Here is a 13,793-nt window from a genome sequence, read left to right as displayed (position 1 = left end):
TGGGCTAAGGCTTGGTGTTTGTTGCACTAAGGAAAAAGTGCCATTTTAAGGGCATCGATCACAAAATTGTTCAATCCTCATGTGTAATGCTACAAACTAAGGCACAAAAGAATTTCAAGGGTAGGCCAAGCATCATGTAGCTGCATAGTCGGATAGGCAAGCATTGGTTCAAAAGCATGAGCACAATATGACATCAGATTCACATTTTTTAGTTGCAAAAAATTAGCCTCCCAAAGGAGTATCCACCCTCCTGAAATGGTTGTGGGCCGTGCACCCAAAAAAATGGCATGCCTCCACATCTTGCACTCTAGCCATTTACTTGTGCTTTTATTGTTCTTAGCACTTTTACTCTTAACATTTATTCTATTTAATCGCAATGTATTTAAGGCTTAATATGAGGTGCAGAAAGGAGATAAGTTATTGCTTTTAACTAATTGCATTTTGGCCAGAAGGGGGGGTTGGGGTGGGGAGGGGAGGGGAGGGGAGAGATTTTATTTACATAATATGGTAGTGTTAACACACTTGGACTACATGGGCATTATTTTCCCTAGCTAGGAGGTTTTTTCCCCCTTCGACTCAATATACAACCATCGTTCTAGGACATGCTAGCTTTATCTTTATATTGACGTACTCGATAATACTACCTCCTGTGTTGTGTGCCCTTGAGCTTCTCCTTCATCTTCTCAATTTTTGCGTTCATTTTTACAACCCTATTTACAATGTTGGTATCATAGTATGCTTTGGTATCCTAGGTGGTGTTGTGTCAACACCCTCTTTGCTGACTCTTATATTGACCTCCTATTTTGATTCGGCTCTTTTAAAGCTCTATTTCCACTATTGGTAGCACTACAAAGACATTTTTTTCATTTGTGAAGGTTGAAGACAATGCAAAATTTATCAAAACACTCTTGATAGTCTTATGTGGGTTGTGCTATATATCACACATTGGTTTTGTATTTTCCTCACTGGCTATGCTGACAACAATGATAATTTTTACACAATGTCTTTTGAGGATTTGATGGGGACAACTAACCACAATGAGCATAGATGATGCAACATTCTGCTATTGTAAAAGGCATTTTCTAATGAAGTACTTGATGACCAAAACTCTACTAGAAAAATTTAGAAGAAACCTTCCCATTGCTTCAAGTCGGTTTCAAAATGAGCCATTGCTCTATTTAAGACTAATTGCAAAACCCATGGGGATACCTAGAAGACAAAGGGAACTCCTTTTGCTAGCTCTTGGTACCCTTGTGCCCCAAGACAATGTGGTATTGATTTTGAATAATAGTAGACACCTATTTTTGAATGATGGATGAATGATCCTAAGGTAGTACATAACAAAGCTAGGACTTTCCAAATTTTGGAAAAAGAGTCATCACCATCACGAATAAGGTGCACGGTGTCATTGAAAAACATATGTATACACATTTGCTCTCCTTGCAGGATTGTAACCCCTTTGTTTGGCCCTACTGCATATTGCCGTAAACTAAACGGTTTAATCCATCAACGAAAATTGCAATAGTAAATGGGCTAAGGGGCACCCTTGTTGATTAGAACGTTTAAGATTAATATGCTATGAAGATGCCATTAAGAGCTACCCAAGATGTGACATTATTTAGTAGAGTTTGTACCCCAAGTATACTATTGGTGTAAGAGACTCGGGATTGGCACATGCTCTTCTCCACCCAACTGTGCCATATATAAGCCCTTAGCCCCAGCTATGTTTATGTTAAGCTTATGTTTAGTCCCTTATTGTTTATGTCAATTTTTCAACCTTGATCACCAGTTATCGTGGGTTTGACTACTAATGAGAAATGACAGCAAGTCAAGGACTTAATCTGTGTCAATGAGTTATGTCAATACGTCACTTTCATGGAAAGTTGAGAAGAGGTATTTTTACATGTTCCAGCACCTTCAAAATTCTGAACATGGTCATTCATTTTGACACCTCTTAGAACTGTGGTAATTGATTTAAAATATTCAATTGAGTCACAAATTGAGTCTACACACTATTGTATTCATTTGGTTTTGGATATAATTTGTTTGCAAAGGGACAACAATGTAGACAATCAAGATGTTCTTCTTTGTTTCATCAAACCTCCTACTAAACCGTGTATCGATCAAATGGACAATTGGACCCGAGAGAGGTGCCATTATGGAAAACATTAGTGTTCTTAGGAAAATTTTACCACTTTTGTTTTTTAGGACAAAAACGCTTCTCCGAGGGGGGGAGTAATGTCAGGCCTAAGGTAGGACTGGGGGGGCACAACCCGAATCTACACATGGATGGTTAAAGGGGACTCCTAAAACATGGACCAAGCGTCTATATAGGGGCAAGGATGGGTGAGATGAGCCTGCAGTAGTCCTCCGATCTCACAATTGCGAGTAATGTTAGGCCTAAGGTAGGACGGGGGGGGGGGGGGGGGGCACAACCCTAATCTACGCATGGATGGTCTCCTTGTTATGCAGTGCCACTCCTTCACTGCACCAGCCAAACATAGAGGAGAACATCTATTTTTATTCGGTGTGCCAATGTGGCAAGATTGCATAAGTCTGTAACCCAAGAATATAAGAATACATGGAGAGAATAGTGCTTAACTTTACCATTAATAAGTGTGGTCCTTGCATCAAGGAGGAGCTGCCAAAAGGTGAAGCCTAGCAAGGAATACGAGAGGTTCTCTATTCTATAGTGCAAAAAAATAATGCACATACTAAAAACAAGTGCAAAAAAGCATAATGTGCAAGAAATATCTTGCAAGACCTCATGACCAAGTCGCATGAGGTCTTTTTTTTAGCAATACTCTCTCCAACTGGAGAGAGTTGATCATAAAAATTGGATAGAACCATGGACATAGCAACTCCAAGCTCAAAACAAGCCACGGTGGACAAAGATGACTGAAAGGAATTACATTGGCGAAGAGGGGAGCCACCCCACCACAACTAGACAACATCACATAATATCTCAAAAAATAAACCGGCTAAATAGAGTGCCATCCTCCCAAGAAAACACCAATCACAATAACATACCATCTAATGAAATCTTGATATACCTCAACTCCCATAGAAGAGTTCCCAACTACCATCTGCAACCCTTCCTCCATAGCGAAACACAAGATCAAAGCTAATGCCATACGTGCCTTGAAGAGTTCCCAACTACCATCTGCAACCCTTCCTCCATAGCGAAACACAAGATCAAAGCTAATGCCATATGTGCAAGGCCCAAAGTCCCCATCACCAATAGATCCACTAGGAGTGCCACCATGTAGATGCCTCTACCACAGTCACCGACATGCCCCGAGAGAAATGCAAAGAACTCCACAATTAAAAAAAGAAGTACCATGAGATTTGAGCCACACGCAGCACGGATACATCCACAACCAGCATGCCACAACCACGCACAAAACCAAGCCATCAAAGGAGGGCATGCCCTTTCCATCATGCGCATGATTCCGCCACGTGACAGAACCACGCCATCAAAGGGGGGGGGCATGCTCTTTCCATCATGAGCATGATTTTGTCGACTATGATTCGGTAGAAGTAGCCATGAAAACATAGAAGACTAGGATACTCGTTACCCTCCCCAAGAGGAGGTAATAGGGTTACCCTCTGTCGGAGGCAAGGGAGTACCAAGCAAACCGGCCTACCAATAGGAGGTAGGAGGGGCATCCTCTCTCGGATCTCCAAAAAAGGGGATGTTGGCAAGGGAGTGCTATCAACAAAGCAACAAACCATCCTGGCCATCCCTAGCAGTCCATCCAAGTTTATAGGCTCCACACAATAGCACCTTCAACCAAGAGACTCCTCCACCTCACCTTGCCGCAGCACCCCCCCCTACTCCCGGGGCCACGTCCTATGAAGTGGTAGTGGTGAGACTAATGGTGAGTTAATGTGCAAGCAAGCATAGGATTTTTTTAAAGTAACTTAGGTTGGGTTCACACTAAAGAAGTGGCAATCACACTCCAAAAGATGCATTTCCAGGTGGAAGAGCTTTGGAATGCACCCTTCCACTGCCCATCCGTTCACACACGGGTGGAGAAAAAGTTCAATAGTTTTTGTCCACTACCCTTTGTGAACAAGTGGGGATGGCGAAAGCAACAATAAAAAGGTCTCTTTGCTCTTTTTAAAACCGTTTCAAAGTTATTAAAATAAAAAGGTTCTGCCATCAAGGAATTTTCAATTCACGTGGAGGATGGAAGTTTTTTTTTTGGTGGTGGTGGTGGTGGGGGGCACCTTGCGAACTCTCTCGTGAGCCAGCACGCTTTTTTATCATTCCTTTGCGCTATGTGAACAGGGTAGGTTACATGCGCAGGGCCATTGGTTGGAGGCACGCTTGATTTGCCTTCCGTCGCCTATTGTGAACCCAGCCTTAGATAAGTCGGAGTAAACTAGGCCAAGGACTTGTTCTTTGGCTTGTACCCTTTCATGCTGATGTTTTGCACATTGAAGAGGATCATGTTGATTACCAGGGAGAGGGGGGGGGGGGGGGCAAGGGAGTGGGGGGTTTGCGAAACTTAATTCACATATGTTTTGTTCTTTCCATGCGTCAAATATGTATGTGTGGCACAATGGATAGAGCATTGGCTCTCATGATAAATGGTCAAGTTATAGCCATGTGGCGTTCATATACACATATGAATGGTAAAATTTTTGAAAATGTATACTTGACTTTCTTCTACACATCTATGTACATATATCTTGTTACACAAAGCATGTGAAAGTGGCATTTGGAAAAGAACCTTCCATCAAAAATACTCTAGTATACTTTTGATTTTAGGCCCTTGTGGACCTCCATTTTTTGGAGCCCTTTATTTTTATCAAGAGTCACAAGAGAGGCTCACCATTGTAGAACCCATTGCCCCCGGGCATTATAAACCCCATGGGACTTAGTGTCCAAGCTTGCCCATCTCAAGGTTCCTCTCATATTGGTCTTGGGAGAAGTTTCTATGTGATCATTCAATACAACAACCCCATCTAGTGCCACTCTCAATTTCTTTATAATCGCTTGCTGATTGTTTGCTATCTTTAATCCTTTGAGAGAGCTCACTAGATGCAAGCGCTTACTTAGATGAGGCATGCAAATAAAAGGATTATCCCATAAAGAGATAGAAGGAACACTCGTTAAGATAAGTCACAAGATATATCTTCCTACGGTGATATCAAAAGTGAGAATAGAAGCCCTAGATTGTAAGCATGTCACTTCATCTATAGCATTGAGACAAAGGAGCACACATGGCACACATAGATAGGTGCATAGAGCACACCCTGTATGTCAAGCTTGGGGGTGGAGTCCACGTGGAATTTGAGGGGGTCTGGAATAGAGATGTGTAACTTGGTACATCGTAGGCTCGGGTCTTGTCCATCCAAGTGTGAATGAGCAAGCCAAGATTATATAAGCATGGGACTCCTATGCCAGGTGGACAACTATAAACAGTGCTTTTATGCTAGAGAGATCTTAGAGGGAGATCTCTTCTTGGAGGTTTTTATGAGAGGAGTACGACGTGGATATAACATTGGTATCAAAGCAGGTCGTGTTCTTACCTGTGCTTGAGGATCCACTTGGGCACATCTTAAATTGAGGCCAACACTGAATTTTGTAAGGGCAGATGAAGTCCCCTCCACCACATATCATCCGCAAAAGATGGGTAGGCATTTGAAGTGCCTATTAGTCAGCATGTTAGCATTGAAAATATGCTAGCATAGAAATACCACAGGTTAGTTGTAAAACTCCTCATCTCGACTATGGAAGCAAGACACGGTTTATAAACTTAAACACTCAAACAAGGTAATAGATTTCAAACCAATGAGACACCTAAGAATGATATTGGTAGTGATGCAAAGGTAGTTGGGCATACCTAAGACATAACAAGATTTGGTCATTGGTGGTAAGGGTGTGGCTACGTTGGTCCCTTGGTAGTCTTGCATGTATGAGGCACCTTAGTATGCCACCCATCTAGAATGGTTAGTCCCTTGGTAGTCTATGCTCGAATGATGGAGGCATTCTAGTTGTCCCCTATAGGAGAGTCGGTCCCTATGTTGGTGCAAATGACCAAAGACAAAAACAAAAAAAAAAAAACACGCATAAATGTTACCAAGCATGTTTATGATTCGCATACCTAACCTCAATAAATAGAATATGGGATCCTTAAAAGACTTTGTCAGCAAAGAGACCTTAATGAAGTCATGCGGTATGGAATGCATGGTTTCATTTGAGAGCGATTTGTATATGTTCCAGCACACATATAGAAATACAAGTCCAAGAACTTGTCACGTGTCACAATGAAGTTTTATCTAAGGGCATGTAAAGCCTGAAGAGAGGAAGCAAATAAAACTATAACAATGAGTTATGAGTGTAGAAACTCACACCTTAAGACTAATAGCCACTTAAGTGCTCATCATTGTCACAAAGAAAAAAGGTCACCCTACCCAATGACATATCGTAAGGTGAGAGACTTAGAAGACCCATTCACTTAATGGTGAATGGTCATTTCCCAACTAGGAAAAGTGTGCACGCTTGTGAAAAAAGTTAGGTTATTGGCCTATAAAGAAGCAAAAATATTTATGAGTAGATGACTACAGATGCCATGTCAACAATAGTAACGTCTTGAGCAAGCATTCTATATTCTTTGAAGTTCCCACCTCGCTAGTGCTTTAAAGATCTCTAAAGATAGGCAGACGACAACGTCTTGAGCAAGCATTCTATATTCTTTGGAGGTCTCACCTTGGCTAGTGGTTTAAATATCTCTAGATAACTACCTAAGAGGGGACATCATATTGCTCACCCAAGTACTATAGGATGCTTGGTCTATGTATTTTAAGCATTGTAGTGCCAAAAATAGTTGTGTCTCTCTAAGAATCTAAGAGGTTAGGGGTTGCCATCAATATGCTAAGAGAATTTACAGTTGTAGACTCTCAAGGCAACAAAGGGACTCCATTGAGAGAACTCACTTAAAGAGGACAAAGGAGTCCTACGTTGACCTTGGTTTAGGAGCTTATCACTTTACGGTTCTCTCTCCTTATAGGGGTCCAAAAATGTTTACTTGGATGTAAACTTTGCTTCAAAGGGTGGCAATATCATGTCATCTATAACATAGGGACCAAGGAGCACACACAACATGCAAAGATAGGTACATAGAGCACACCGTGTATGCCGAGCTCGAGGGTGCAGTCCACACAAGATTTGAGGAGGCTTACATAACCATAGAAATGTGTAGCCTACCAATACATCGTAGGCTTGGGTCGTGTGAACGATTAGGCTAAGACTTTATAAGCATGGGATTCCTATGGTTGGGTGGACAATTCTAAGACATGCCCCTATGCTAGAGAGCCCTTAGAGGGAGAGCTCTTCTTGGAGGTTTTTACGAGAGTCATACAATGACTATATGAAAAAGCGTATGCCAATGTCATAGACATTATCGCAAGCATATCCAAGTGACTTTTGACATTGATTTTGGCTTTTATCGACGACTACACAATAAGATTCTACACGATATATTAACCCACACAATTTATGATAAACATAGATCTTGTCACATGCAAACAAACCGATGGTCTCAAAGAAGTTCGCAGAACTCTAAAATACGAACCAAAATGCCTGAAAAATTTGCACAAAACCATAAACTGCCCCTCAAATTTCAAAATCCCCAAAAGCCCCCTCATGAATAGAAAACTTCGAAACAAATAGACATCAATTTTTCCAAAATTCCAAATTCTCCTAGTCAATCTCGCAAAACATATCTAAAGACAAAAGGGAGATTGGCATGGTGCGAGCTTTGGAGTGAGCTTTTTTAAGATATTGCTCGACAGACCAAATCTAGAAAAAAACTCCAAAAATATCTTTCGGAGCAAGCTTCTCTCTCTCTCTCTCTCTCTCTCTCTCTCTCTCTCTCTCTCTCGGATAGTCCCGACTTCCAGAGACCTCCAAGATCGATCTGCTGACACAGAGAGAGCGCAGGAAGTTCAACATGCATGGGATGAGTGGGTTTGGGAAGCAGAAGCAAGTGGCCGCCTTCGTTGTCCTCTGTCACCCTCTATCTATCTCTCCTTAACGCACCCTTTCTCCTCTTTGTACTTGCCATCACGCCTTTCATCGCAATGTGCCCATTGCCAGGAGCATCCTATGAATCTTACAATTTAGCTCTTACAAGAAAGACTTGTACTGAAAAATGTTTCAAGCTCTACACCAAAACAAAAAAAATACAATTGAGGCTGTCCAGCATGAAGCAAACAGTAACTTTGCTCTGTCTCTAATCGTAGGAAAAAATGGTGAAATGGGACACTTCAGAACTATAACTAAACTTGTTTAAAGCAATGGAGACATTCAGATGCACAAAAACAGGAAGAGAAATTTGCACCCATCCTAGGGACTCCGTTGGTGCTAACACTATCCCCTCACAGCCACCGACACTTCAACAAGTAAACTTGATCTTGAGGCAATAACAATAAACAAAAAAAAAAATCGCAAGCGGCGAACACAGCCTAGTGCTGTGTGTGCAAGGTTCACTTCGAACACTAAAAATAGCTCTAAAATCCATGGGATGCGTTGTCTACAGCCTCCACAATTTGCAAAGAGCGCACCAGGGATTATTCTATTCATTACATCTCACCTTGTTAACATCGGTAAAAACTGCATCGCTTTGATGATTTAGTAAAGAAATACAAGAGTTTTATCTTCAGTCACCTTCAGTGCCTTCGATGTGTCTCACAAGGAATGAGACGAAATACAAAGCATTAAAAGTCAATTAGAATTAAGCCCAAAATAAACCTCAAAATTTCGTCCCTCATCAGCCCTCCCAAGGCCAAAAGAAAGTAGATACAAAAGCCTGGATGCACAACTCAAAACACCTGTTTCAGACGATCATTCGTGCTCGACTTTTAAAGAGTGATAAATCTCTGCCCTCACCAAATCCACAGCTCCATGATCATGTGTGTATCGATCAGGCCCAAAATAAAGACCTGTCTTTTCTATAAGTGCTAAGGCAGCAGCCCTCCCAAACCGAGACGCATATAGCTGTAGATATTCATAGTCCTGCATAAGAAAAAACACTGAGGACGTGACAACTCAAATCATGTTCGCCTCTATTCTGCAGAAAACAATGCCCTCATCCATCTGTAAACAAACATGTGACCTAGGAATCTTGTATGTCAAAGTGCAATTACAAACCGTAGCCATCCACGAGACAATATGACCCTCAGCTCCATCAGGCATAGTTCCCTTCTCTTCTCTTCTCTTCTCTCTCTTCTCTCTCTCTCTCTCTCTCTCTAAAGTCATGGGGTATGAGGACCAAAGATGCCTGGGACTGTTTTTGCTTGAGCTTCACAGATACACAGAGCCTGATTCGAGGAGAGACTAGCCAGTCCCAGAGACAGATCACAGACATCTCTAGAGCGGACAGTAGGCAGCCGGAGGAGCGGATACCACAGCAGAGCTCCCATTCTTGTCACACCAGAGGCACTCTGATCAATCGAGCGATCGAGCTACGGAGATCCAGACACCCACGACTGCGGAGGACTACACATGCATGACGCCTGGTCAGACTACTGATCATGGAGGAGATTGATGAGATCTGCAAGCGACCGATGATGGATCTTCTGTGATCAGCTCTTTTCGAGAACACACCCACATTATGTCATAGTAGCCCTCATTCACTACTTTCACCACCCTACTCATATCCTACACATTCCCAGCTAGCTGCTGTTCACACCTAGTAGTTTAGGATTCCATAGTATTTTATTGTGACATTTGTCATTTCATTTTTGTCATTGTTGTCATCTTGTTACTCTGACTCTGACTTTGTATCAGATCCACCACATTGTAACTTTCTCGTCTCATAGGTCACTTTGGCCTTTTGAAGACGTTAATATAACATTTCATTTCATTTCATCTCTCTCTCTCTCTCTCTCTCTCTCTCTCTCTCTCTCTCTCTCTCTCTCTCTCTCTCTCTCTCTCTCTTTGTTTGCTTTTGTGGAAGAAAAGGGGCTATATATGTGTACATAAGAGACCTCGGGAGATGCTCAATGGCCTATCTCCCACAGGAAGTACAAAAGAGGAGTGACATTGTGTAGGCTATGTAAACATCAAGGTGGTATGCACTGTACGATGAATGCCTGTTAGAGTGGTAGGCTCTTTCCAGAGGAGGTCCTGTGTTGACCCTGTTTTCATTACTGAGGAGGCACCACTTTGGAGACTGGATTTGGCAAGGAAAGCCACTTGTTCAGTTGGAGTGGGATCTCTCTCTCTCTCTCTCTCTCTCTCTCTCTCTCTCTCTCTCTCTCTCTCTCTCTCTCAGCCCACCCCTCGCGCGCTCTCTCCATCCATCTGCAGCCCCAGCGTTGGAGTTCTCAGCCCTGCGGCGCCGGTGCTTATCCTCCCCAGGGTTGGAATTTCCTCACCCACCACCATCTGGCGTTTCCCTCTTGGAGCAGGCACTCAGCCTTGCGTTTCCCCAGCTGAAGGAAGGGCTGTGTCTGCCACTCAGCATAGCAGAAGCATCAGCTTGCTTGCTGTGGAGTTTCCCAATTGCTGTCCAGCATATTCAGCTGTGTTCTCAGCCAGTTATCTCCGCAGGGGAAGGCTGTTTACAGCCATCCAGAGTTGTCTGAAGTAGCCTACTTGCAGCCAACCATTCAAGGAAAGTTTCCACCTCAACGAAGCCAATTCAGTTTGCTGACCATTGCTGTTTGCATCGACCATCCGTTGTCCAGCCAACCAAGCAGTCTATTCTCAGCCCGGTTGGGATGAAGGTGTTTTACGTACACAGCTTGGGGAGATGGCACGTCTTTGGCAATGGAGACAAAGAGTAGCTCACCCGTGTGCAAGTCTCCCTCGACGGTAACAAAGGAAACATTCATGGTCACAAACAAGAGGATAACTTGGGTGGAAAAAGAGATGAAAGAATGGAAAACGGAGATGGAAGAATGGTGGAAAGAAAAGGCTAACCTCATCCAAATGGTCTTCAATGAGGGCAAGCAATCGAAAAAGGGGAGAGAAGACTTTCAGGCGGAAGTCCAAGCGCTCCGGGAGGAAGTCTCAGCCCTCAAGCGAGAGCTTGCGGAAAGTAGAGCAGGGAGTAGACTTGAAGGCGGAGAAATCCAGCCCTCGATGATAGAGGAACTCAAAGTCATCAAAGAACAAGACCGGAAGATCAAAGAAGAAGACAAGCAACATGAGGCGAAGACATCATCATGGGTAGATGTAATCACAAAAACACAGAAGAAGGTAGATGAGGCCGAGAAATGGATAGAAGCTGCCAAGAAAGCGAAAGGGAAAGAACCAACAGCCATCCCCACTCTCACAATCATCAACATGACCCTAGAGGAAGAGCAAAGGAGGAAGGCTAGAGCTTTACATGTACGAGTGACCTGTCTAAAAGACCGTGATGGTGTGGAGGCGTAAGTCAAAAGAACTTCTGATCATGATGGGTAGTGAGGCCACTCACACAAAGGCATGGAGAGTGGGGAAGAAGAGAGAAGGAAATGGGGAGACTTCAAAGGGGAGAGCATTCATCCTTCGCTTCCCCTCCATGGAAGCAAAGAAGGATTTCTTCAAGAAGCATCCTACACTAAGGAAGACGGGGATATTCCTTGGGGACAACCTCACTCTCTCACAACTTGCTCATACGCAAGAAGTTATGCATGAGATAAGGACAGCCCGAGAGAGAGGAAAATTGGCCTTCTTAGAGATGAACGAGTGGTATATGGCGAGGCGCTCTGCATGACGACGCGAGACCTATGGGACCACACTCAAAGTTGCTACTTGGAATTGTAATGGATCTCTACACCTTGATGTGGGTGCTTTTGAGGATAGTTTCACTGGGAGGAATGTCATCTTCTGGGTAGTCTATGCCACATATCAACAGATACAGATGGGAGACAGCTTGCACAGAGGCTGGGGCTCAGGGGGAGTGGCACTTTTATTCAGGGAAGAGTTGCAGCCATTGATACATAAAGCCCGCAGGGATGAGCACGCTAGGTACATGTGGGAGAGATTGAGGGCAGAGACGGCCAGATACCTCTACATTGCTATTTGCTACTTTCTCTGAGTACGTCAGTGTAAGCACCACCTAGAGAACAGTCCCCCTTTTCTATCTAGGGATGGTGACATTATCATCCTTGGGGACTTCAATGCTAGAATTGCCCATCACCAGACAGTATTTTATGATACTTCAAAGGAGATGTTGAGAGAGTTGGATGTTGTAGAGATGGGCCTATCCAGATTATCACATGACGTGGAGCATACCGAGTATGGACGACACTTGATAGACACGGACACTGCACATGGATTGGCCATTTTGAATGGCCTACAAAGATTTCCCGTTGCGGGAGGTTTTGCATGCTTTCCACACAGACATGGAGCCAGCACAGTGGATTATGTCATGGCACAGCCGAGCTTTATCTCTAGTATCCAAGACTTCACAGTTGGACCTAGACCTGTTGGTGTGGCAGTAGGTCATGCCCTAGTGTCGATGACCATCTCTTTCCAGTTTAGTGTAGCACACATACCACGAATAGCAACCCTACTCGCTACACCTTTCCACAGGAGACGAACTTTGTCTCCATAGATGGGGTCTACAGACACGTGCACCGAGGAGCCAGGGCGCCCTCTCGAAGAGCTTACTACCATATTGACAGACATTGCACCACACACCCAGCCTAAGCAGAGACGGCGTTCTTGAAGCATGCCCCAAAACAGCTGGTATGAAGAGAAGTGCCACGAGACGAGAGCCAAGCTTCAGAGGGAGGTGCTTTTGGGGGACCTCACTCACACAGGCACGGATTGCCTTCCGACGCCTAGTGCGACAAAAGAAAAGAGCATTTTTTGCTCGAGTGGAGCAGGATCTATATCAGCTATTCTTGAAATAAGACTCAGGTGAGACATAGCGACTCTTTCACAAGCACTTCCGGCCATTATTTATTTCTACAGAGGCCTAGGGCCGGTATGCATCATCTCGTACACAGTTCCTGGACAGCGGCCTCTTCCCAACCCCCCTGAGCCGCGCCCACACAGGAGCTTTTCTCACCACTGAGATGGTGAAGAAGGCCATTGAGAGAGCATATAATCATGATGGCTTAGTGGTTGAACATTTTATACATGCAAAGGATCTACTCGTAGAGCTTCTCGCATTGATGTTTAACCGTGCCATGTGTGAGGGCATGCCTGATACTTGGAGTTTATCTATTATTGTACCTATTTTCAAGTCAGAAGACCCTATGGAGCTTGGGGATTACCACACTATCATGGTTGGGCACACATTGGAAGGACTATAGCATCCATTCTTGAGCAGCAGCTGAGTAGATGGGCAGAGAGGGAAGGTATACGCGCAACCGGGCAGGCAGGGTTCATGAGAAGTTTTCCTACTCTTGACCACATTCTGTGACACACTGCCCAGAGTGTCACGTGACACATCCAACCCTATGTGTCCGTGGACAAGCTAAAGCATGACAAGGGTTCAGTCAGTCCAGTCAGTCTAGATTTAGAAGTGATCTGGCACTTTTGTAAGTCTGTTCGCAGACCGTGCATGTCCAGAGACTTAGTGTAGATGATAGCACACAGCATGATCATAGCATTTCCATCAGAATCCTTCAGGGGAATTTTCCAGTGCATTCAACCTATTTTCCCTATTTTTGATATTTTTCACTTATTATTTTGAAGTGACTTTTGTTGGAAAGTAGGTAGGGCAAATTGAGTAAGTTTGTATATAAGAAAACCTAGACTAGCACTAATTGGCAGAAGAGGCAACAGGAGCTTGCCTCAACAGGCAACTTCTCAAGCAAGAGCCCCCACAGCATTGGCG

At 43.8% G+C, this 13,793-nt stretch overlaps 1 protein-coding gene across 2 annotated transcripts in view; it reads right to left on the bottom strand.

Annotated features, from left to right (window-relative positions):
* Positions 1-8,607: 8,607 nt before the first annotated feature.
* The window catches only part of LOC147441244 (alpha-1,6-mannosyl-glycoprotein 2-beta-N-acetylglucosaminyltransferase), a 76,100-nt gene continuing 70,914 nt past the window's right edge, over positions 8,608-13,793 (bottom strand). For both annotated transcript variants that reach the window (XM_086482930.1, XM_086482931.1), the window contains exon 15: positions 8,608-9,028. In XM_086482930.1, coding sequence (XP_086339056.1) covers positions 8,858-9,028 — 171 coding nt within the window. In that variant the 3' untranslated portion in view covers positions 8,608-8,857. The remainder of the gene's footprint in view (positions 9,029-13,793) is intronic.

The sequence above is a fragment of the Adiantum capillus-veneris genome, chromosome 15 (genome assembly GCF_014529385.1).
Source record: "Adiantum capillus-veneris isolate H3 chromosome 15, ASM1452938v2, whole genome shotgun sequence".
NCBI classification, from domain to species: Eukaryota; Viridiplantae; Streptophyta; class Polypodiopsida; order Polypodiales; family Pteridaceae; genus Adiantum; species Adiantum capillus-veneris.
Note: the sequence above shows the minus strand (reverse complement) of the source record. Positions and strands in the feature narration are given on the sequence as shown.